Source organism: Falco naumanni, chromosome 3, assembly GCF_017639655.2.
Source record: "Falco naumanni isolate bFalNau1 chromosome 3, bFalNau1.pat, whole genome shotgun sequence".
NCBI classification, from domain to species: Eukaryota; Metazoa; Chordata; class Aves; order Falconiformes; family Falconidae; genus Falco; species Falco naumanni.
Genome location: NC_054056.1, coordinates 90,700,372 through 90,724,701, shown reverse-complemented (window position 1 = coordinate 90,724,701; position 24,330 = coordinate 90,700,372). Strand labels below are relative to the sequence as shown.

The 24,330-nt window shown below is 40.5% G+C and overlaps 2 protein-coding genes across 7 annotated transcripts in view; one reads left to right on the top strand and one right to left on the bottom strand.

Moving 5' to 3' along the window:
- The window catches only part of TMEM67 (transmembrane protein 67), a 35,101-nt gene extending 22,353 nt beyond the window's left edge, over positions 1-12,748 (bottom strand). Inside the window, exons 1-10 of one of the 2 annotated variants that reach the window (XM_040587418.1) lie at positions 12,396-12,748; positions 10,324-10,412; positions 8,791-8,884; positions 7,204-7,303; positions 6,685-6,754; positions 6,520-6,594; positions 5,237-5,299; positions 2,665-2,819; positions 2,436-2,544; positions 730-816 (exon numbers count right to left, since the gene is read on the bottom strand). In XM_040587418.1, coding sequence (XP_040443352.1) covers positions 730-816; positions 2,436-2,544; positions 2,665-2,819; positions 5,237-5,299; positions 6,520-6,594; positions 6,685-6,754; positions 7,204-7,303; positions 8,791-8,884; positions 10,324-10,412; positions 12,396-12,597 — 1,044 coding nt within the window. In that variant the 5' untranslated portion in view covers positions 12,598-12,748. The remainder of the gene's footprint in view (positions 1-729; positions 817-2,435; positions 2,545-2,664; positions 2,820-5,236; positions 5,300-6,519; positions 6,595-6,684; positions 6,755-7,203; positions 7,304-8,790; positions 8,885-10,323; positions 10,413-12,395) is intronic. The other variant, XM_040587417.1, reaches the window with a different exon arrangement.
- Positions 12,749-14,584: 1,836 nt separating this feature from the next.
- Positions 14,585-21,166, top strand: RBM12B (RNA binding motif protein 12B). 5 transcript variants are annotated; one of them, XM_040585463.1, is made up of 3 exons: positions 14,585-14,703; positions 17,701-17,746; positions 18,446-21,166. In XM_040585463.1, exon 3 carries the CDS (start codon positions 18,474-18,476, stop codon positions 20,571-20,573), a length of 2,100 nt encoding a protein of 699 aa, XP_040441397.1. In that variant the 5' UTR covers positions 14,585-14,703; positions 17,701-17,746; positions 18,446-18,473; the 3' UTR covers positions 20,574-21,166. The 5 variants fall into 5 exon arrangements, with proteins under 5 accessions (XP_040441397.1, XP_040441400.1, XP_040441398.1 ...); XM_040585466.1 differs by having other exon boundaries at positions 17,821-21,166; XM_040585464.1 differs by having other exon boundaries at positions 17,701-21,166.
- The last annotated feature ends 3,164 nt before the right edge of the window (positions 21,167-24,330 follow it).

Here is a 24,330-nt window from a genome sequence, read left to right as displayed (position 1 = left end):
AGCATGGTACTGCTAAAGTACAACGTATGTGTGCCACTGAAATCTGAGGGTGGAGTGTCCAAGGGTACTGTCAATCTTATAGCCAGTGTTCCCTATCTCTATGTAAAGTCCCCCAGCAAGTTTTATAACTTTCTGTTATGAAAGATAGGTGCTGGCCAAACTGTACATTTTATATTTAAACCCAAAAGAAATACGCAAACAAAAAATCCCAAGAGAACTGAAAGAAAATGGGGTGGTAGATCAGTTTTCCTACTTTTCTTGACAGTGAAATAACCACTGATTTGCTTGGCATCCCCACAGTGTGTGAAAACAAGTGACAGCATCTAACAGGGACATACTCATAGAGTATCTATAAACATATGTTTACTGAGAGCTAAAGAACACACTTTGCTCAACAACAGGGCTAATAATGAATTATGTACATGGGTAACTGCATGGCGAATGGAAGAAAGAGACAGTTGGTTCTAAATGACTAGTGATGTTTTTCAGAACTTTCCAATATTCCAATTTTATATTGGTCCATTGGACGAAGGCAATATCGCTGAATTTATACTCTTGATTTTGTAGACATCATCATGAGCAAGAATCAAGGACTGTTTTCCTTAATCTAGCTTGTTAGTTATGAACTGTCACTAATATAGTAACCAAACTCTTGGCTTTGGTCTTAATTTGGCTAAAGGCAATCAGAACATTATGGTATCAACAAAAGATAATTAAAATCAACCATACCTGTAAGATGCCTCCTTCCAAACTTTGCCATTTAAGAAAGTTTCCTGCTGCATCAAATGAGGCCGCAATAAATTGCAGCTTTACATCCTGATGATGAAAAAAGGTAAAGAAACAATGAACTGCCATAAAGTAGACATACACGTTAGGGACTGCTGTCTCTTCTTTTGATGCTTCCCTAAAACTTTCAGCACAATGCTTCATTTTTCCCCCCTCTGACTTTACATTTTTCATCTTGGTTTTGGTAGTTTACTTTTTTAAAAAAAGGCAACACAAACATACTTCACCATTCTCCTACAGCTTCACTGGTTATGTGGAAAAAAGTTCCAAAGGAACTTCTACACAGGTAGACATGCCCTAAACTAATCAGAAACCTATGCAGATTTCTAATGTATACAAGGTTGGGATCTTGAGGGCTTCCAGGACCTTCAGTGTTAGGAAGACTAATGGGTATTTCAGTTGTTGAAACAACTGCTTCATTGCAACATTGTTTAATTTTAAACACAAGCTTTCAGAATACAGTTGATAAAACCTATTATTTTATTTTCAGTCAATAAGAAAACTTAAGACAAATTTGGCAGTGTAACTGACAAACAGGTTATCACTACCACTGCTTAACTTTCTGTGAACAGCTGAACTTGAATTAACTATTTCAGTTATTCTAATTTTACAATGAATCTGCAAAAGAAAACACTTTACTGTTTGATTCCTTCTTAAAACTGCACCAGTTAACAAGCTACTGAAGTAGTCCATGCCTCCCAGAGACGAGTATCTGGCTTTGTTAACATTAAAATCACTGGTTTTCCTCACCTCTTCCCCCCCCCACCCCCACCCCCTTCACTGTAGGAAAAGGCTGGAGCAACAGACTGAATCCATCTCTGATACAACTCAGCTTGTAGAGATTTGTAACAGAAATATTATGGTTGGTATAAATGAAGTAGGGACCAAAAGTAAGCATCAGAAGCAACACAAAGAAAGGGTTAAGGGTTAAACACCACATAGCAGTAATGAAGAACACTGTTCCCAGCAATAAAGGTGAGAAATGGGTTGTGATAAAACCACAGAACAGACAACTTGTCAGCAAAAGACCCTGCACTTTGGCACCAGGAGAATGGCAGCAAAATTACAGCATGTCACATATACCCCTGTTTTTCCAATTAGCTCACCAGGAAAACTGACAAAAGCATGTATGTATTTAAAATAAGGGAAAAAGACCAACTTTAGCCTCAGATTTATGGAGACTGAAGTAAACAAGACTCTGAAGCAAAGGACAATGCCAAAACAACTATTAACTCCTAAGGGGTATAAAAGATTTGTCTAATTCCTAATTCATCACTGCCAGCCCAGAAGAACCTCTGGGGACACAATGAGGACTCAGTAGTTGGCATCCCTTGTTCCTTGTGTCACACACAATAGATCCTGGTCAGGCCACTCAAGCAAGCACATCCTGGCCTTACGAGAACGTGGGTATGACAGCATGAGCAGAGCAAATATTTGAGTGAGTTTAAGTCAGTAAAATCATCTCATCTAGAGATATTTCATATAAAAATTTCCTTCCTCTTCCGTAAGATCTCACACTGAATTTTGTTACGCTAACTGCCTAAAAATTATCTTTAGTAGAGCCACACCTGTAATAAATCTAAACCTCTTTATGTGATTTTTACCTCTTTCTAATGTCTGCTTCCCCACGCCTACTACCCAACACCTACCTTATCTGTTCCTTTAAAACTGAAGATTGTAGGGAAATTATTTGTCTCAAGCACTTGGGATGCTAATCCTGGTTGATCACCATAATATAGCCATGGAAGATTATGCCTCCTGAAAAGAATTACAATTTTTTCTCTAAAGAAACATAATGTTTTTCATCAAAGAACATTTAGAATAATAATTTCCATACAACACTATTAAAGATTGGAACTTATGGAAAAGGCAACTTACCAGAAGGCTATTGAATGAGCAGTGCCTAACCTTGCTGTATTGACATAAATATATTGAAATAAACCACAGGCATCAGTAATTGAAGAACTCAATGAATTCATATTCATCACACACATATTTCCAAGAGCTTGGCATGCTGTTAGATTAGAGTACAACTGCAGTGGAGAAATACAAGAACACAGAGAAGGATTTATTTACCCCTCCTTTTGGTGAGGCAGTCATAAAATTAATGTCATCTTTTAATAAGCCACTCCTAAACCCTCATTTTTACTTGAAAGTAATTTTGCATTGTCAACTTCTAATATTTTCTTCCAGCTATTCAGGTTCCATGTTTTTATAGGTCTGCAGATGGCAGCATGAAATCAATGTGCTCACTTTTTCAATCTATTTTAGTTGCATCAGCTAGATGGTATGACGTGACAGAAATGTCAAAATCTGCATTTAGAAAACTAAGTAAGAATCAAAATGTTTAACACCATTTAGGCCTGATGACAAAGATGACTCCACCAAAGACCCAAGACCGACAACTGTAGTTGCATGTATCGTAAATATCTTCTTTTCAGTTTTAGTACTTTTTTTCTATTCTGCTGTTCCTAAACTATGTTGTATTTATACCACTGCTCAATTTTGGCAAAGAAATCACTGCCATGTGATAGGCAGAAATGATGCCTGGCATCTGTGTGCGGCGATCACGGTACCAGCATTAACTGCCACAATGTGTTGCCTTTGTGTGAGTCAGACTGGTGTCGCACATTGCATTCAGGCAGCACCTCTGAAGAGCTGAGCACGCTGAGGCAGACAAACGGGATAAACTGATATAAGTGATGAGAAGAGTCTCAGTTTGTAAAAAAAGAATGGGATAAGTAGAAGAATACATCTCAGAGCTGTATTTTATGAGATGGTGATGGGAGCAGCCACAAAGGTGATCTGTGAAAACACGGAACAGAAGTCTGCTGAAATACTGATAGAAAGAATGCCTGACAGCCTGGGAACTGCCAGTGTGGGAACCAGGGCTGGGAGTCAGAAACATCCCTGAGAAGTGCAGCTGGGTGCCTAAAGACCGGGGACAGCCTGAGATACCATCAATAAGCACAAACCCAAGGAACTATAACATAAGCAACTTATCATCTGGAAAGGTGAAAAATAGTCTGGAAAAGAATGAAAACTTTCTCAGAAAGTAGGAATTGGCAACTGCTATTGGCTGTTCCAGCTGAAAGAGCAGAAAAACAGTCTGGAAACATAAAAACTGTTCTGAAAGAATATAAAATATCATCTATTGGCTGCTCCAGGTGGTGCTGTCCTACACTGCCTTATGTCTCTGTGACATAAAAATGACTTACTTTTCACCCCAAACAGAGAGTGTCTGTGTCTTGTCCCTCCCTGCCCCCCCACCCCCCCAACCCACACACACAGAATAAACCCCTGCATAAACTTTTCTATGAGCTCTCCTAGGCAGGTTACCAGACTGTCCCTGGGGATGCCTTGCTGACTCCAGACTCTGTGACATTGATCATCTTTGAAGCGAGACTTCATCTGTCATCAGTTTTGAGGCCCCACTCCTGGGAGCAGTTTGGTGAGTACTGTACTGGTACTATTTTGAATAATATATACACATAGGCACGCATACAGGTAACTGATCATAAGTATATTCACTGCTTTACTAGTGATAATTCTGTAGTAACTTGTAATATTTAAATATATGCTTGCTGCTACTATTGATTGCTGCTACCGTTGGAATACATATATATGTGCTTTATTAACTGTACGTAGACTCATTTTACTCGGAGTAATTTGTACTGATCTGTAATAACAAAAGATAGGAAATAAAGACACTGTGTGCTTGTGTATTATGGAATTCAGCAAATCCACTGTTGTGGTCTTCATACATCTGCAGGCCAGGTAACCCTTTGGGTCATGACAGACTGGGATAAAAATTAGGGCCTGAGAATCTAAAATCTGATTTTGAGGAGAGGAATATGGAAGAGAAATGAGGATGTGGGATAACAGAGTTGGTAAGGAGGCAGCAGAGGCATATCCCCTTCAGAAGTGTGCATGGTTCTGTTGCTGCAACCACTCTTCCACCCATGGTTACTGCCACTCAGAGCAACATAATGGTAAATAATTTTTGCATACATAAAGGAAAGGAAAGCTAAAGAGGATGGCTCTATGGTTTTCCTTCTTCATCACAAAACAAAATGAGTTACTGAAAGCCAAGTAAGAGCTAAAGATCAGTTGCCAATCAATACTGAATATGTAAGAAGTTAAATTTCTGAGTGATTCCTTACTGGATATACATAATAACAGTTCACATATGTACTGACTTGCAGGATTTTTTCCTTAACACCATTCACCTTGTGAAGATTCCAACCCTGGAGGCTTGCATTAACATTAACTAGTGCTTAACATTCTTTCTAAACATTCTGTATATGCATTTCTTTCTTATCTACTGTCATCTCAAAATAAGATTCTTTAAAAATAAGCAAGCTAACTTCCAAAAATTAAAGTGCCATGCTTTTATACAGCGTTTCACTTCTGTATTAAAAAGCAAACTGCAAACATTAATGAAACTCACCCAACAGGCAGAGGCTGAGGACTGCAAGTTTTTCAGGAACCACGCTGATGTCAGTGTTATACCCTGTAAATAAGGAACTGCTTCACTGTCTGTTCAGAACAATTTGTCCATAACATAACAGTCTGGAAAACTATGAAAGCTAAAAGATGCTACTTATTTATTCTAAGAGCTTTCTATCCTTTGCAAATGTCTCAATCAAAACAGCTCAGTTCGAAGCACAACCACAGTGCAGTTATTTCTTTCACTTCAACAGGTCAGAAAAAATACATAGAACAAGAGCAGAAGTACTTAAGTTTTGAATATGGATTCTGTAACAAAGGAGTTTTCTTTACTGCAGAACTGAAATACTAGTGATTTCAAGGGTAAGGTGTTTACTTGGTGGTAAATTTAACTCAAGACCAAATTTGCCAAATGAATTATTTCACAACCTGCTTTTTATAACTACCTGTATTTGAACTAAACATAGCTTGCGTACATACTGTAAGCAACTGAAAAGACATGTTTTCAATAAAATGTTATTTAGAAGATGGCATTTTCAGAAAGCAAGACCAATATATGCTACCAGGAAAAGTGAAGACTTTCTTTCAAGCAGTAGCCTTCAACATTAATTCATTTAAAAACAAACTATGTTTATTAGCCACATAGCATTTCCTGAATTTGGAACTACTTGGAAAACGGTCCTAACTTACAGCAGATTTCAGAACTAATAAAAGTTCAATTGCTAAAACAATGAAAACACCTTCGTTCTTCTAAATAGAACATATTTTAATTAATTAACCAATTCAAAGAGTTCAGCAATTTCATACACAACCTCAAATTTTATAGATGTCCATTTTCTTCTATCAGCTGTAACTGACAACCAAAAAAGTCCTTTCAATCCTTCTACCTTCTTTCAAATATTTTATATGAACAAGTTTACATACTAAAAAAAAAGAAAAAAAGAGCCCAGAGGCCCTCATGAATTCTTCAGCATGTTTTTGTGATACAAGAGTGTGGTTTTGAATACATACAATTAATACAATAGACCACAAGTTACTTGTTTTGATACTAAGTTTTAACTGTTTTTCAGTTCCCAAGAGGGCATGAACTTTCTTAAACATATCCCATTAGCACAATGCTTGCCCGGTCTACCTGTTTACACTCTATCTTGATGCAAATTACCTTGCAATCACTGTGATCAGATGACAAACCACCACCTTTGTTTTTCAGGAATGGAATTTAAAAGACTTCCTGAAAGTAAATAATGAGATTACTTAAAAATGTTTTAGAATGAACACACTTACTAGCTGTGCAAAACGAACAGTTGCAACTCCCTTTGGGGGTAAACTTTCAGTAGCACTGAAACACAATCCCCCAGTCTGAAAAACAAAAAAAATTAAAAATGGAAATTTATACACTTGTCAACATCTTTTTCTGAGCTTCAATACAATAAGCATTATTATACTTACTAAAATGTTTGGACTGCTGCAGTCACAATACTTGCTTACATTGATGAATGTTTGTTCACATCTTACACACCTATGGATCACAAACATGATGAACTTAAAATGTAGTTAAGTATGAGATTTAGTACTTAGTGAAAACTGATTACACAGTATGCCTGATAACACAGTTAGCATCCTCACTAGTCCAAACTGAAATCCGAAAGACATTACTGATTTTTATTTACTGTCAGTGAAGAAGAAAAGAAATAATTATCAAAACAAGAATTCTGTTTCTGTTTCCAATCCAAAGCCTGCTTTTTAGTCACACTAAAGCAAACCAACCAAACAAACAAATAAACCAAGCTGCTGATCATAGAAGGGCTTCAGTGAACACAAAACACAGTTTGGTATGGGGTTAAGGATTTCCAATTCACTGCTTTTAAAACTGTCATCCCAAAGATACAGAGTGTTCCTCAAGAATATTCCATTTAAACAGAACATGACAGGTTGAAATTTATCATCTCAAAGGCAAAGAATACTCACCTATTTCCTGACCCATCTGAAGCAGAGAATGATTGCTCACTTCCATTACAATGTACGCATAATGCTTCATTAAGCAAAATGCCATCGATACTTCTTTCCACTAAGTGGAAGAGAAAAGCAGCTGTGATAAAATTGCATGATTCACAGTATGTCACACAGGTTAACAAAAGCGTGAAAAAATAGTCTCTGCAGATCTAAAATAATGCAAATATTTTATTTTAAAGAAAATCAAGAGCACAACTTGCAAATAACATCCACTATAAACGGACATTCATATATGAATATGTGCATTGTTTATAGCTTTGCAAATGCAGTTTATTTTTAATGGGAATGCATTAATTCATGTCCAGTTTTGCTATTCCTTTGTTATCTGTTCTAAACAAAATTTCAAACCGCAGCTTCACTGCAAAGCTAAAACTGAAAACATCAAGTTTACAAATCAATGGAAAAAATAGTTTCATTTTCCTCTGAAATGATTAATGCAAATGACACAAATTCAGAGTTTCAAAACTGCATCTTCCAGCAATTAAATTATTGGGCAAGTGATTTCAAGTCTAATTATATATACTTATAAAAAAAAGGATACAAAGAGAATCAAAAGAATTACAGTGTTCTGTCTTCTTGTATAATTACAGAATCAGCTTTGCTCTCAATATTTTAGCATAATGGATCGGAATGTACTTTTTAACTCCCATAACATTTAAGGGAGATGATTGGTATTCAATCTTTTACAGATTCCTAGGAAATTTTTAAATTTATTATCTGGAAAACAGTGATTCTGCAGTATCCCCTGGCAGAAATGTAACCAAGTGGATGTTATTAATACTTATTCAAAGAATAGCAGGCACATGGGAAGTGTTTCCCATCCTGTGTCTTTGAAAATAATGAAAACTCAGACTCCCAAAAGCTTTTTTGTTCTATGCTCTTGATGAAAATTATACTTTGCTCTTAGTTTTTTACTATGCAAGATAAGCAAAAATATAGTTAAAACAGGCACTAAAATTAACATTAAAATTAATTTCCTGTATCTACTGAAATTCACCTGCAACTATTAGAGAGCATGAAGTAAGAGGCACAGATACAGGGAAGCATGTCACAGGCAATCACAGATACAGACAAGTGTCTCAGGGAAGCATGAAATCCACTGATACTAATCCACACTAGTTGGCTTGGCTTGCTCAGGCTGTTCTGTTCCATCTACTCATATATGTGTAATTCCTGTACTGTGAAATACATTACATACTATATACTTCAAAACATTTTAATGTTTTTTCTTAGTTGCTACTGGCATTGGTTTTATTCCAATTTTAATGCCTCCACCCAGGCCAATGAGCTTAAAGGAAGTGATACACCAGTACTCATCTTTTGAATGTTTGCATAATAGTTTTTATTGCAATGAACAATGGTACATATTTCCCTATTGACTTTCAGGAATGAGGTTTAAGATCAAGAGGTATGTTGAAATTTTACATTATGTATGTAAACATACCATAAATTTCCTTTCTTATTTAAGAGGAAATCATGTCTTAATAAACTCAAATATCTAAAACAAGCACTAATACCTTGTAACTTGCATGTATTTCTTACCTAATATTTCATTATTGAGGCATTTACACTTTCCTTCTGGAGTTAGGCCTTTAGGGCAAATAATACAATTCCACCCATCTTGAGTAACTCCACTCTAAAATAAAATGCAAAACTATTACAATTATCAAAAATATAGACATCATCCAGTATCTGTGAAGAATGCCCGATCCAGATATTATTTACAAGAAAATGTGTGCAGATACAACACTGATAACATTAATAAAACTTTTAAAGGAAAAAAAAAAAGGGCTGAACAACCTGGCAAAAGTAACTCCTGTGCAGACATAAACTAAAAAAGAGTGTTAAGTTTTTCTGAACCCATTAGCTAACATCCTTTAGTGAAGGTTAGAGTTGATTAAAAGTGGAAGGTTTAAAAAAAGATATAGAGGTTCTACACTGGAAAAAAAATATCAACAAACGTAACAATACATAAATAGACATTTGCATATAAATATACAGAAGTAAAGGAAATGAGGGAGTTTTAAGTGAAGCAGCTTATGTAACTGCATGGAATTTTGCACATACCCAAAGAGTTCACATCCACACTTATTTTATACTATGAAGTAGCTGCACTACAGATCAAAACCAACGAGGAAAACAAAGATAACTGCTCATCCTCAGGTGATACTGGTGTTATTCCCTCCTCCGCTATCATAACTTTATATTGCATAAGCCTTGCCATAGGATCAAAGGCAAATGCAAAGGCAAAAGACAAAGAAATAGCAGAATGACCAAAACAGCAGTGGATATTTGTCAATGTCTTTGTCTAACTAGCAAGAAGATGGAAAGAAGAGGGAAATCACCTAATTACCCATTACCCATTGAACACTTTACACAACTAAGCTGGTCTCTTGAGAGGTCTTCTACAGTTACTGGAGAGAAAGAAGTATTCAGGAAGGTTTTTACCCTGAAAAGTTTTTGCTGGAGAACAATTATTTCTCTATTTACTACAGTGGGAAAAAGCTGTGTAAGCCTGGTGCCTCTGACTCAATGCTGTGAATATGACCCAAAATTATGGCTTTATTTGTCAAGAAAGGTAGAAAGAACTGACCAAACTACAAATATATATATAATTAAATTAATATAATAGCAACAGCTCACTTTGAAGTAAAAAGATAAACTATCAGGGCCTATGAAGATATAGCCTAAATGTTACAATAATAGAATTTATATAAATAAATAAGATACTTATGAGCTGAAAAGCATCTTTGGCATTCTATAAAACAGTGATCTCCTGGCAAGGATAACATAACATGAAGCAGAAAAGAAAAGCAGTGGAAGGAAATTAAACATTTTAAATACTCTTATTTTGTCTGTGGGGTCAAATTTGTAATGAAAAAATGCCTGCAAAATAGTAGTAATAAACATTGCTAAAAAGATAAAAATTGCTACCTATAAGCATGGTTTTAAGAATTCTCAAGCAAAGACTATTATGTAAAATAATTCTAAATTAATGAAAAATAACTTCAGGTGGAAATTTAAAATTAAAAAAGCATTATTATTATGGCAAAGTATGAAAACTTCAATACTTACCATACTTTCTGGGCATTTTTCACAAACAAGGGAGGACCCTCCATTACTAGAAACCATCCTGTATCCTGGCTGACATACACATGAAGTACCTGAAGAAAAAACACAAATGCACTTTTAATCTATATAAAACTGGCCTTTTTTTCCCCCCCAGAGAATACCAAGAACAACTGCTATTGTTCCCAAGAGATCAATATAGATTATTAGACAGACAAATAAAGTACCTGAGATGTGTATGAGAATCACCTTGCTTTTTTAAAAATGTTCACGTCACAGTTTGTACAAAAATGTTTTAGGAAAATGTTACTAGGCTGACTGATACACCAGGGCAGAACAGGAATCCAGAGCTTGCGGTTTTCTGGTTTTTTTTAAACTAAACTGACTCAGTTGGTCTAATAACAGAAATAATCTCTCCCTCTAAATCTTCCCACAGTGCCATTCTTAGCCCATCCTCTCTACAATACCAGCATTATGTTTGAGTACAGTTTTTATGAAGTCAGCCCTACAAATAAAACAAGTTTATATGCAAAAGTTTTTCAAAATATAACTGTTGTTTGTAAAGCTATTTTAAACTCAAAGCTTTTAAAATTGTGGATGAGGATCAAGCTTTATACTGAATGGTTTTCAGTGAGTAACAGAAGATAGTTAACATTTAGTATGAAATTAAAATACACACTACTTTCATGGCACATCACTGCACACATCTGCTAGTGCTCAACAACTTCTTTTCAGAAATGTTTCCAGTCTCACTGTCATGGACCTCTCTCCATACTTTTAGACACATACTACAATCCAAAATTTATTCTATGCACTAATAAACTGTATTTATTATTATTTAAGCTTATTGAACTGTGCATGTAAAAATAATGTAAAATTATTTGGAAAGTTTTATAACCTTAGAGTACATCCTCATGAAACCAGTTTTACAGAAATAACATTTGTCAAAATGATCAACCATTCATACTTATCTATATAGAAAAAAAAGCCCAATAGGATTAGATCAATGAAGAGACTTGAGTTGTGACATTCACTGGTGATACCCAAATTTTTAGGCATGTTACTTGAAAGCAGAATCCATAGTGATGAGCCTAGCCATGGAGTGCATGGGCAGACTTGTGCAATGAAATTTGGACAGGATGCAAACAGCAGACTGAGTGGCAGCTACCTATGGTACTCCAGTCAGATGCTGTGGAAAAAAAAATAATCCTTAATCTCTCCCTGGAATTTCTCTCTCCTTGATGCCCTCGAGTTACAGAAAGGAGGATTCAAGCCTAAAAAGGTGATACGGATCTAGATACCCACATTATCAGGGAGTCTGAAAACTACTACAGTGCATTTTTTCTGCAAGTAAACTATGGAGTTGCTGTTTTTAAGATAACACGATGGTGGTGGAAGAGGCGACAAGCTTTTACGCAGCAGCTGTTAACGCAGCCATCCGGATCACTGCATCTGACCAGGGTACCGGTTCTGGAGACAGTGCTGTTGGGGCTTAGTCTTCTATTTGTTTCTGTAAAGACAGCACTTGACTCCCACTTCTCGTGGACTGTGTATTTATAAAAGATGGACACTACCATACCACCGTATCTCCCAAAGAAAGCAAACAACCATCTGTATTTTTCATTTAGTGCAGTCGAAGTGCGTAGCGTATGCTTGGAGCTCCCACGCGGGCCTTGGATGAGTCCGGGCACTGCCGAGGGGCTCGGGCACTAGACGTCTCAGACATCCATGCGTTGACAAGGAGTTTCAAGTTATTGCAGTGTTCGATAACATAAATTCGGGGCCCTATAGAATTCTGCTGATGAAAACGTGAGTACTTATAGCTACTCAAGCGCCCGAGGCATGAAAGATTATAAAATCGGGTCAGCAGAGGGTTCCCTGGGATGCGCCTCGGACACGGGCATGGCTGTGCTGTGGGCGCTGAAGGCTTCGCGGGAGGGGTCCTACCGCCACCGCCAACACCCGGGCCCCGACTCTGCCCCCCCCCGCTGCCTGTTCCACCGCGGAGCTGCGCGATCCCCGCCGGCCCCGCGCCCGGGCCGCCCGCCTCCCCCGCGCCGCAGGGCCGTGTCGCTCACCGCCGGCGCTCTGTCGCTGGTGGGCCCCGCAGGGCCCGCAGGCCAGGCGGGAGACGTCGAAGTAGTGGGAGTCGCCGCAGTCGGCGGGCCGCTGCAGCGGGAGGGAGAAGCCGCGGGCCGGCGGCGGCAGCACCGCCAGGGCCAGCGCCAGCACCGGCAGCAGCAGCAGCGCGGCGGCGCCCCGGCGCCCCGGAGTCGCCATGGCTACCGCGGGCTGCCCCCGGCCGCCCTCCTTGGCCCGCGGCCGCTCGTACGGCAAGCGGCAGGGGCCCGCCGCGGGAGGCAAAGCGTTCGTGGCCGGGGGGCGGCAGCGCCGGGGCGGGCTGGCAGTGTCGGCCACGGAGGGGGACGCGGGCGGGGCCGGGGAGCGGCAGGGATGGAGCAGCTGGAAACAGAGGTGCGGCGAGGAGGGCTTTGTTCGGCTTGTGTTAGAACATGGAGCTGGACGAGACCAGTGGGAAGAAACAATCGAGACAAGAGAGCGGTCTAGTTTGCACTTACTGGTCCCTGATCTCTAAAACTGTTACACAATGTATAACGCAAGTTTATATGTTCATGTTATTTTGCCCTGAGATGAAAGCGGTAACAGGGCAAGCACACAAAATGCCTAGCGGAATGGATGCACAGCCAGAGTCACTTCCCTTTACCTTTTCCACCCGCCGGGATGCTCTTGTTCACATTCCCTCAAACATTACCAAACCTTTGCAGGGCACTTCATGTCCTGGATTTTAGTTACTCCTCGCTGCCCCTTTCCTGTGTGCTAACATTACCATGTATTACAGTTTGTTTTAGTTCTGCAACTATATTCCTATTATGCATTGCCGCTTGTTTCAGTATGATCACTACGGAGAGACTGCTAACCGACCTTAGCTGTGTAATTTCATATCAAGGACAAAAAGAGTCGTCTAAAACTTACGGTCACTGAGGAGACTGTAGGGTAGCTGAGGAGACTGTTGTAAAGGTAACTAATGAAACAAACATGGACAGCCATATAAGGGAAGTAAATTGAGGTTCAATGTTTGGTCAGCTGTAACTATAGAGTTGACTATTGTTACAGACCCCTTAGATGACTCTAAAATACCTATAAGGAGCCTATTGAATGAATATGTGTGATTTTTATGAGAAACATAATGCACAAACATACACGTGGACTATATAATCTTGCTTGAGTGAAACATGGCATGCACATTAGGTGCAGTGATCCCCTGAGCATCCAGTGCTGCAAGAAAGGAATGCCTGCTTCTTAATGCTACATTGGTGTTGTTTTTATTCCCTGTTTTGGTGACACCAATTGCCTAACTATTGCAATTCTCTGTAGTAGCATTGCTTGGATGCCTATATACTTATCACCAAATGCTTTTTTCCTCATCAGGTTTCTACTGCTAGGTTGAACAAGTTATTAAAGGCCAACCATAAATAATACAGATTTTTGACTCTCAAAAATGGAGCAGACAGGTATAGAATATGTCTAGAAATACAGGGGAGAATACGTAAAAGACAGGGAAAGTCAAGTGGGATAAACACCAGGATAAATTAACTACCCTACTTGCACAAGCAAAGTAGCCTGCCCCTGTCCTGCCACGTATGTGGCCCTACACCTCTCCTCTTCCCCCCTTCACAGCCTGCCTGCCTTTCCTCCCAGAACCCCGGCTCGAGCGGGCCCTGAGCTAGGTTACACAGCATCTCCGTACTCTCGGGCAGAGCCCCTCGGTGCCTGAGGCACCCACCGGCTCAGGCCAGGCAGCGCTGGCCGCACCAGGCCTGCCTTCCTCCCGCCCCTCTTCTTCAGCCGGCCAGCCGCTAGGACTAACGGAAACGAGGGACTGCAAGCAACGCTTAACACGCCCAATCAACAGTAACCTAAGTGACACCGTCCCCTGCGCACACTTCGCTTTTACACGGCCACCGCACGGACCGAGGCCGGCCCGACAGCGCACGCAGACAGCCGGCGCGCGCCCCCCCGCCGGCGCCGAGCCCACCGCGCGCCAACGGGCCGCGCACGCGCACTGAGAAGGGCCGGGCGAGGGACCGCGTGTGCGCGCACGCGGGGGGTCCCGCCCCGCCTCCCGGCGGCGTCCGGAGGTTCCGTGTGCTCCGAGCATGCGCCGCGCCGCGCGCCGAGAGCGGGCCGGAAGGACTCGTGCGCCTTCCACCGTAGGGGCGAGGGGGAGGGGCTGGCGCAGGCGCAGTTCAGCCGCTGCTCGGAGTGTTGTGGGGGGAAGCGACGGGGGACGCCATCTTGGTGGTGCTGTGCTGGGAACGGCGGCGAGCGGGGCTCGGCCCGGAGCCTGTCCTAGTGGCGTGTCCGGTGGGTGGATGGCGTGAGGGAGAATGCCCGGCTCTCCGGGGCGCTGCGTGTGGCCGGGGGCGCGGGGTATGCGCCGTGAGCCGGTTCTCGGCAGCCCGGCCGTCGCGGAACCGCTGCGCGGCCGTTCCCCGGGCCACGGCCTCCACATGCCGCCCGGCTGCCCCTCACCCTTCCCCCCAGCGCCTCCCTGCAGCCCCGTCCCGGTGCCGTGGGGAGGCCGCGCTCCGCCGCGGGGTCGGATCACACGCGGCTTTTGGCGGTCCGGGCCGCGTGGCGGCCTTCCCTCAGCCCGCTCCCCTCCCTCCCTCCCTGTTCCCCTTCCCGCCGCCCTGGGCTTGGCCCGCTGGCCCCTTCCGGGCCTGTGCCGCGCCGTCGGTGCTCGGGGCGCCGTGGGCTGTGGCGGCGGCGGGGCGGCTGCCTGGCGTTCTCCAGCTCGCCGCGCTCGGAAGCGGCGCCGTGCCCGAGCCGGGCGTGTTAGCGGGCCCTGCTGCGGAGCTCACTCGCCCCTTCCTTCTGCGATGTGGAAACTACCTTAGCAACAACTTCCTTTGACTCTTAAAGCTTATTTTGAAGACTAGAATGAGAAATCGTCTTCTGATCACCAGTTATGCTCACAGTGGTCTAGTTTTATAGTTGGGGTATTTCTGTGGGTGTTCTTTCTAGTTTGCATGCTCACTGCATGCAGACTTTGTAATCTCTAAACGTTGTGGTAAAAACACTAGTTCAGGCTTAGCTTTCTACAATGTTTGCAAGTTGTTTTTTTTTTTTTTAGTGAAGTGTTAATGGTATTTGCAGTTTTCTGAGGCTGTGGTAGTACTGTTTTCCAGTTAACTCAGTTCAAATATAAAACTTATGTGCTTTTTAATTGGTGGTATGAAATTGTCAATCTGTTACTTAAGTCCTTGCTCTCTGAAGTTCTTGCTCAGTTAATGAACTGATCTTAAGTTTTGTGTGGCACTTTAATCCTAAAAGTCACTTTTTTTGGTCATTCACTTTAAATCGTTGGATGGCTTGTCTACACTCTCAACCAATGCTTGATTGTTTAAAATACAGTCAGTAAAAGCTTGTTATTTGAACTTGCATTTCTGTTTGTGGACTTCTTAAATATCACAATATGATCTGGAATCACTGTGTCTAGTTTTCACCACTGAAGGCTGTGTGTTGTGTCCATGGTACATCGTGGAGAACTTGCTGTTTGTCACCGAAGAGATACTGAGGAAATCTGTTCTGAATGCTGTTTAAAAATTGGGATAAGAATGCAGAGTTGTGAAATTGAGAAATACTGCAGATTAAATACATCATGAAGTAGCAGGGCAGTGGATTTGATTTTCAAGACACGAATGTCCTATAAGAAAGTTCTGCCCTTGAATTCTTCTTGCTTTTTGGCATTGTCGTCACATCAGTTGAGAAGATGCATTAAAAAGTGTACTGGGTCTGGCTGGGATGGAGTTAACATTCTTCATAGCAGCCTGTATGGTTCTGTGTTTTGGATTTGTGGCTAAAAGAGTGTTGACAACACATCAGTCTTTTGGCTATGGATGAAGAGCGCTTGCACAGTGTCAAGGCTTTCTCTTTTTTTTTTCCCTGTTCTGCCACCCTGGTGATTATGCTGGGAGTAGGCAAGAAGCTGGGAGGGGACACAGCCGGGACAGCTGACCCAAACTGACCAAAGGGATATTCCATGCCATGTAACATCATGCTCAGCAACAAAAACTGAGGTAGAGCCAGAAGAAGGTTTTTGTTTGATCATTTTGTTATGTTTTGGGGGTAATTTTTTATTGGCTTCCAAGGTGGTTATTCAGAGGCAGGCTGGACATCAGTCACCCTGTGGGAGATGATGAGTGATTTCCTTTGTTTCACTTTTTTTGCTTCACTGATTAAACTGTCTCATCTTGACCCACAAGTTTTCTTGACTTCGTTCTTCCTATTTTCTTCCCTGTCCTGCTTGTGGGGACAGGGAGTGAACAGTCAGCTGTGTGGGTGCTTGGCTGCTGGCTGGGGTCATCCCGCCACAGAAGTACAGAGAACAGATGATCTTTAGTTAAGTTACTAAATAGGCAGTTGTTTTCAGTTTGTTGTGTTTACAGAGTGCTGATGTAGAAGTGACGTAGAATCAGTCAGTAACAGAATTTGGGCTTTGCTCTTGTATTGCTAAGTCAGGTGGAGTGATAGTTACTGTTATAAATGGAAAACTTGCCATCAGGATCTAGTGCTTTATGTTTGTTATTGAGCAAGGGGTTTGTACACAAGGGCTGTTCTCAGTCACTTGTCATTGGAGCGTTTGGCTCTTGTTTTTTTAACAGGGATGTAGTCATTTGCTACAGAAGCCTGTGTTTTGTTCTGAGAGTACTGTGCTGTGTATTGTGTGATGTTAGATAATGTTGAAAATCAGGATATGTTTAAGTCAGCGTATGAAAGTGATTCTTGGTCTTACGCTTGAAAGGGAAAATACTGAGGTTTGCTTTGTAAACTGAAGCGCTCCCTGAGGTTTCTCCTTGTTGGATATTTTTGCTCTTTCATTTGATCGTCTTTGCAGTTTGTTAGGTGCAGTGCTGGACTGGTGAGTAGCATACTCTAGTGGACTTTGAAAGCAGGTGGATTTCAGAAGAATGGACGCATTCTGTAATCTTGAGATGGACTTACGCATCTTTCAAGGACTCAAAATAATTGGGAGTTTTTCCCCGATATACTGTCAGTCTGTTTCATTTCAACAGTTCAGTGTGGCACAATTGATGACCAAGTAATCTCATCGTGTTTTCGTCATTTCCAGAAGGCAAATTTTGAATATCGTTTGCTTCTAAAATGGAAACACAAAGGTGCAGTGCATGGCATCTTGGAACATGGAAGGAGTTCTTCATAGTATCCCAAATTATGGGTTCATTACATGCTTGGCTTTAATACTAGCTGCTGCTATGGATGAGCTGCAGCAGTGTAGTACAGTATGTAAAGTGAAGTACAGATATCAGCCATTAATTATGTTTCATTTTCTTTCCACAGTTAAGTTGATTTTACAGAATTTATCAGGTCTTCAAAACAGAAACAGGTAAGCTGCCAAAAGCTTAACACTTCTCACTGAGTATTGTGACAAGATCACACATGGCCTTTTTTTCCTCACAGACTTGTGGCTGGGAACTAGGACAAGCTTTCCTGAGTGCATGTGGCTGCTGCAGTTAGTACTCTGACTACATGAAAGAGACAACGTTATTGAACAGAACTGATCACTGGGTAGAGCAACTTGTCAAAGCACTAAAGTCATCACTGTTCGTGAATAACTTCATTTTCTAGTGACATAGTTAGCCTATTTCCTGTCTCCTTTTATCATCAAGTATTTTCTGTGTTACGGTCACAAGTGTCCTGTTCAAAAGTAAACAGGATTTTTTTTGTTCCTCAGGACTGGGCAGAGATCTCTGGCATACAGTAACTATGCCTTGGAAGACTTTAGGTGTTCTTCAGGTATCATGGATGGTGAGGAGTGACTTAGGTGGATTTTGTTGCCCTTAGGACAAGGGACTATTGATAGACTTGTGCACGTGTGCTGGTGGAGTAGCTAATTGTTCTGAATAATGAACTTTGAGTGAATCTTGTTTTAATCTTGTTCTTGTGAACTTGTGGGTTTTTTTGATACCTTCTCTCTTGATTGAGACAAGGACATTCATTAAAAGGCTCTAGCTTCTTAAGTGTTAAGATACTGTAATAGCTGAGTACTAAAGACGTGCTATCATGTGTACCTTTTTGTCTGCAGGTGATTTTTGCTGTGGGTTGAGCTCAGCATGGCTGTAGTCATCCGTTTACAGGGGCTTCCTGTTGTTGCGGGTCCTGCAGATATTCGTCGTTTCTTCTTGGGATTGAATATTCCTGATGGAGGTGTTCATATTATTGGAGGAGAGATTGGGGAGGCTTTTATTATATTTGCAACAGATGAAGATGCACGGCGTGCCATGAGCTGTTCAGGAGGGTTTATCAAGGACTCACGCATAGAGCTCTTTCTCAGCAGCAAGGCAGAAATGCAGAATACCATAGAAATGAGCCGGAAACGATTTGACCGTGGGGGACGAGAAACTATGTCTGGCTCTAGAAGAACAGGTACTAACGGTTCTGGTGCATCAGGTGTTGGAGATATTCCACATTTAGTCACGGCTTTTCCAAAGGGAATAAGTAAACCTGGTTACTGTCCACCAAATCATCCGGAGGCTGGTTTCCATACCAATGGCACAAGACATGGTGATATAGGTATACCTAAATCAAGCTATCAGTCAAGAAAGGATTCTCATCCATTTAACCCAGATGATCTTTACTTATTTCTACGTGGTATACCTTACTCTGCAACAGAAGATGAAGTACGTGCTTTCCTTGCTGGGATACATGTGGATGGAGTGATACTGATAAAGCATCGCAATGGTTTAAACAATGGTGATTGCTTGGTAAAATTTGCTACGCCTGGTGATGCCTTAGAAGGACTTAAACGTCATAGACAATACATGGGTCAGAGGTTTATAGAAATTAGCCCATCTACAGAGGAACGGTGGATTGAATATGGTGGGAGGGTAGACATGCCAAATGAAATCGATGACTTTTTGTGTGAAGACCATTCTCCAAGAAGTTCAGGCTACATGCATTCAAGGAAACGTTCTCATTCGAGGTCACCAAGGAGACAAAGAACACGTTCTCGTTCATCTCCCAACCAAGAATATTACATACACTTAAGAAATCTATCTACTAATCTGGAGAAGAGAGATTTGAGGGCTTTTTTTCCTGATCTGGATATATGCAGCAAACAAATCAAGCTTCTAACGGATAAGCATCAGAGGAGGACTAGAGATGCCTTTGTGATGTTAAGGAGTGAGAGAGATTATCAGGCTGCTTTGGAATGTCATAGAAAGGTTCTTCTCAATCGTCCCGTTTACATTTTTCCAATTTCAAGAAAGTCAATGTTGAAAATAATTGATTCTTGTGAGAGGAAAAGATCACAGGACAGAGATCATCCTGGACAGGCCATACCAGAAAGAAGTTATCGGGAAGGTCATTCTGGCCCTAAGATGTGTGTTTATGTAAGGAATTTTCCATTTGATGTGTCAAAAATTGAAGTGCGGAAGTTCTTTGCGAGATTTGATATTGATGATGATGATATTTACTTGCTCTATGATGACAAAGGAGTTGGGTTGGGAGAAGCATTAGTGAAGTTTAAATCTGAAGAACAAGCCATGAAAGCAGAAAATTTAAATCGTCGAAGATTCCTGGGAACAGAGGTATTAATAAGACTTATATCTGAAGAACAGATGCAGAAGTTTGGTGTAACTGTACCACTGTCTGCACCAAATGAAATGCAGGGTCATTCACATCCGTATGAGAGAGGTGAGCTTTCCCGTCCAGTTGGTTCACCATCTGGGCCACCACAAGGGCCACCCACACATTCATTTGGTCCCTCTGGGAACTTTAGGCATCCTCCTGAATTTAGGCACCCCCCTGAGGACTTCATGTGCCCTCCTAAGGATTTTAGAGGTCCGCCACCCCTCATGGATTTTGGTGGTGACAATGAACCTTTTGGCAGAATGGAGTTTGGGAATAATAAAATGGGAAGTTTTCCTGAAGGAAGATTTATGCCAGATCCAAATTTCAGTGGTGGTTCTGAACGCGTTGTTCCTATTCGATTGAAAAATTTACCTTTTAAAGCTACTCCTAATGAGATTCTGGATTTTTTCTATGGCTACAGAGTGATACCAGAGTCGGTTTCTGTACAGTACAACGAACAAGGATTACCTTCGGGTGATGCCATTGTTGCCATGACAAACTATGAGGAAGCTATGGCTGCTATTAATGAACTGAATGATAGGCCAATTGGTCCACGGAAAGTTAAGTTGAGCTTGCTGTAAAGGAGACAAAGATGCTCTAGAATAAAGCATTCTAGATTTGACAGTATTGACAGTTATTTTTCACTGTTTTATTTACTGGAAGATGCAGAAGAAACAGTTTCCGTCAACGGTTGTAAATAATACCTAGTTCAGAGTTTAGCTCTTGGTTGAAATAGTGGTATGGTTAAGGTATGGGAACTGTATTGTGCCTACTTCTTGTGGCAGAGAAGAGCCCAGAAATTCTGGAGGACATTGAATGTCTTACATCAAGGTATAAAGGCATGGAATTGTAATGCTTTGGGTTTTGTTTGTTTTGTTTTTTTTTAGTTTGCTTTAATTCCATGTCTCATGACTTTGCATCAAATAAAAATGTAAGTGCTGGTTGATTGACCACACAAACAGTTCAAATAGATGAACTTCAGTGCTACCTGCATTAGTAAATAAAACTTCTTACTGAAGTTAGCTTAATAATTTTTTTTTTTTTTTTTGTGTAAACTGTTCAGGTTTTCTTCAGTTTCATGTGTTTGCAGGCATTCGTATTAAAAGAAGAAAAAAGAGTTTCCTGTTCACATTAGCTGCTTTGCAAGTTTTTTTAAATAAAGAAATTGCCATTACATGTGTGTCTTATATTTAAAACTTTTATAGTTAATGATCTGAACTCTTATGCTCAGCATATGTGGGTTTTGGTGAGAATGATGCTGGCTGCTTTCTCTGGAAAGAGTGAACTGATAGTCAACACAGCAGTGAATAGGTAGTTTACAAAGACTATAAAGTCTGTATTAATAGTTGGATAGGCTTTCTCTTGTTCTCACTTGCTGCTATACCTCGAGGCGGAAAGTGAGTGTTGGAATTAGATCAAGAATTCTGACTTCAGCCTGAGCTTTCCGAGTGCTCTTTGTTTTATTCTCCACATGCTCATGTTATGAATATTAACTTGTTAATGATGTCTGGATGCATTCCAGGTCAATCTCTGATTAGTTTTAACTAACATCTGCCACTGGCAACCAAGCTGACAACCAACTATGTTATTTTCTTCTGTAAGAAAATAAATGCTTACATCAATGTTTAGAATGCTTTGACTGGTCTGGTACCGGTGTATTTAAATTTTAGGAAGAAATAAAAGCTAGCCTGTTTGAGGGAAAACTGCATTACCAAAATTCAGGCTTAGCAGGGAACTTGATTGTATGGATAAGGACTTTGTTGATATTGCAGCTGTACTGAAGAGTACTTGGAGTACTAAAGAATTTTATGAAGTCTTAGTCCCCTCTCAAACTAAGACAACAAAGCTGCAACTTGGTGATGAAAGCTTTTTTTAACTTTTGCTTGGGCAACACAAGATACTCATAGGTTCGTAGAGTAGTTGAGATTGGAAGGGACCTGGAGGCCTCTAGTCCAACCACCTTATCAAAGCAGCATCAACTGGAACAGGTTATTTAAGGCCTTGTCCATTGGATTTTTAATAGCTCTATGGACTGAGACTCCACAGCCCTCTGGGCAGCTTGTTTGAGTGACTGATCACCCTCACTGGTAGTCCAACTTTAACTGCTTTGTTTATGTAAAACTATCGTTGCTAAACTTCCATCTAAACTCAAAGTAGAAGCAAACAATTTTTTTTTGTTCTATAATTTTCAAAAGGCTAGCGTAGCCTCATTTCTTCTGCATATTATTTGTCCTCTGTTTTACGTGCTAGGAAAAAAAATGTTGAATGAGAATGCCCAGTCTGTATATGTAGATTCCTCTGAGCAAAGAAACTTAAATGTGGCTAAATTTTCATATTCTGAACACGCATACTTTTTTGCTGTCTGGTAGGGAATAACTTCCAACAGTGTACTGTTCGAGTCATCCTCTGAGTTTAAATGGAATTGAAATAAACCCCAACAAATTGGTGTTTCTATTTCATAGCTGCTGTAGAAGAGATCAAGGAACCAGGAGACTTTGTAGGGAAAATAAAGATGTATTTTGAGAATCCTCAAAATAAACTTGTCAGACCTAATTATGCTGTTGGAAATTTCATCATGATATTTTTGTAAGATAACGTTATTTCTTCAGTACTAATTCTTGCCTCTTTATTATCAGCTGTGTTGTAAATGTGAATGCAACTAACTTCCAGTTAATCAGCTTTAGCTGATTTCTTGAAGTTCTTCTAGCTAATACACAACAGGAGATTTCAAACACTGAAAATAAATTGGTAAACTTTCACCGTGTCTCTAGATTAGTGTTGCACACACACGTGAATTCTTGTAATGAAAAAAAGGATTTGGAAGCTGGAAAGATAGGGGAGTTTAGTAGGCTTTTTGCTAGTTAAATGTGAGATTATCTTTCAGAAAAAGCGTTATCTGTTCTCAAGAAAGTTAAGCGTAATTCCTGGTAAGATACCATTAGTTTTTGGGATGGAAAACTTCATAATCAAGGCATTTCAGAATGGTTTTTGTGTGCCCTGTAGCTGATTTGTCTTTAATTTGAAGCCAGATTAGAGTTTATGACTACTCTAGGTTAATCTGAAATGTCTGATTGCTAGGCCAAAAAAGTGGGTTTTTTAAAAAGTCTATAAAGATAGAATTTGTACTTCAAAGTATGCACAGGTGATCTGAAGCATAGGGAAACTGGGAAACGGATGGGAGTACATCAGTTAATAATGTTGGTGAGACAGTTGAGTCACACTTCATAGTTGTTGTCTTGCTAGTATGTTTTGGTTAGTGTTTTGTGTTTTTTTCCCCTCGCCTGGGACGATTATATGTGTATCTGATTCTGCCTGAATAGGTGGTACAGGTGCATGGTGTGGTGACAGCATTTCCTGTTAATAGGGTTTTGTAACTTTAGATGTTTAATGGTTTGGAGTTGTACTTTCAGTATAAAGGACAAATCAGAGACTGTCTATAATTACATGGCTTGAATTGCTGCCCTTGCTTTTTAGGTACCATCCATATAGTAAGAGTAACTAACAAATGAAACACTGCAGTTTTGGTATTAATATAAAATATAGCTAGTCACCTTAATAATGTTTACTCTGACCTTGTTTTTTCTACCATTGTCCAAAAATTATGATTTAAAAGAGAACAGTCTCTGTTATCAAAAACTAGTAATAGTGATCATGTGCAGAAGCAGCTTGAGGCAGTCAGGAAAGCTGTAACATGACAGTCTGAGGAGTACGAGAAGATAATCCTTAGTCCCAAAGGGATGGGGCCTGTGAGTGGCAAAATACTCTGAAGCAAGAATGGATACAAGCCTGCAACATCTAGGTGTCGGTAGTCAAAGATACATATGAGCAAATGGAGTACTGTCAGTCTTCCAGTAAGCACTTCTGAGAAAAATCTTTGCAAAAGTATCTAATTCTGTAATTACATTCTAAATTCTGGCTTTAAAATAGTTTCTTCAGTGACTTTTTTTTCCATCTATAGTTTCAGTGTCATACAACTTCCATCCAACATGCAAATTTAAAACATCGTATATGCAGGACAAAGTTGTTCAACACCATGTTGCTCCCTTTCTGTAAGTTCTTCTGTAATTCCTAAAGTCCACTTCTTTTGTGAGGTAGGGGAGGAGAAGGAATTTGAACCTGCTGAGGAAAAAACCAAATTCTTTTTCTGTACCCTAGCTCCTAATCTTTTAGTGGGAATTCATCTAAACACTGCTTCCTTCTTTATTTGGAATTCCTTTTTAAAGGCATAGTACAGAAATAATTGCTATTTGCAGGTGTGTATTATGAAAACCTGGTATAGTCATGAAGTTAACCATCTGTTTTGGAGATGGACCATGTGACTTCACTGAATATAAAAAT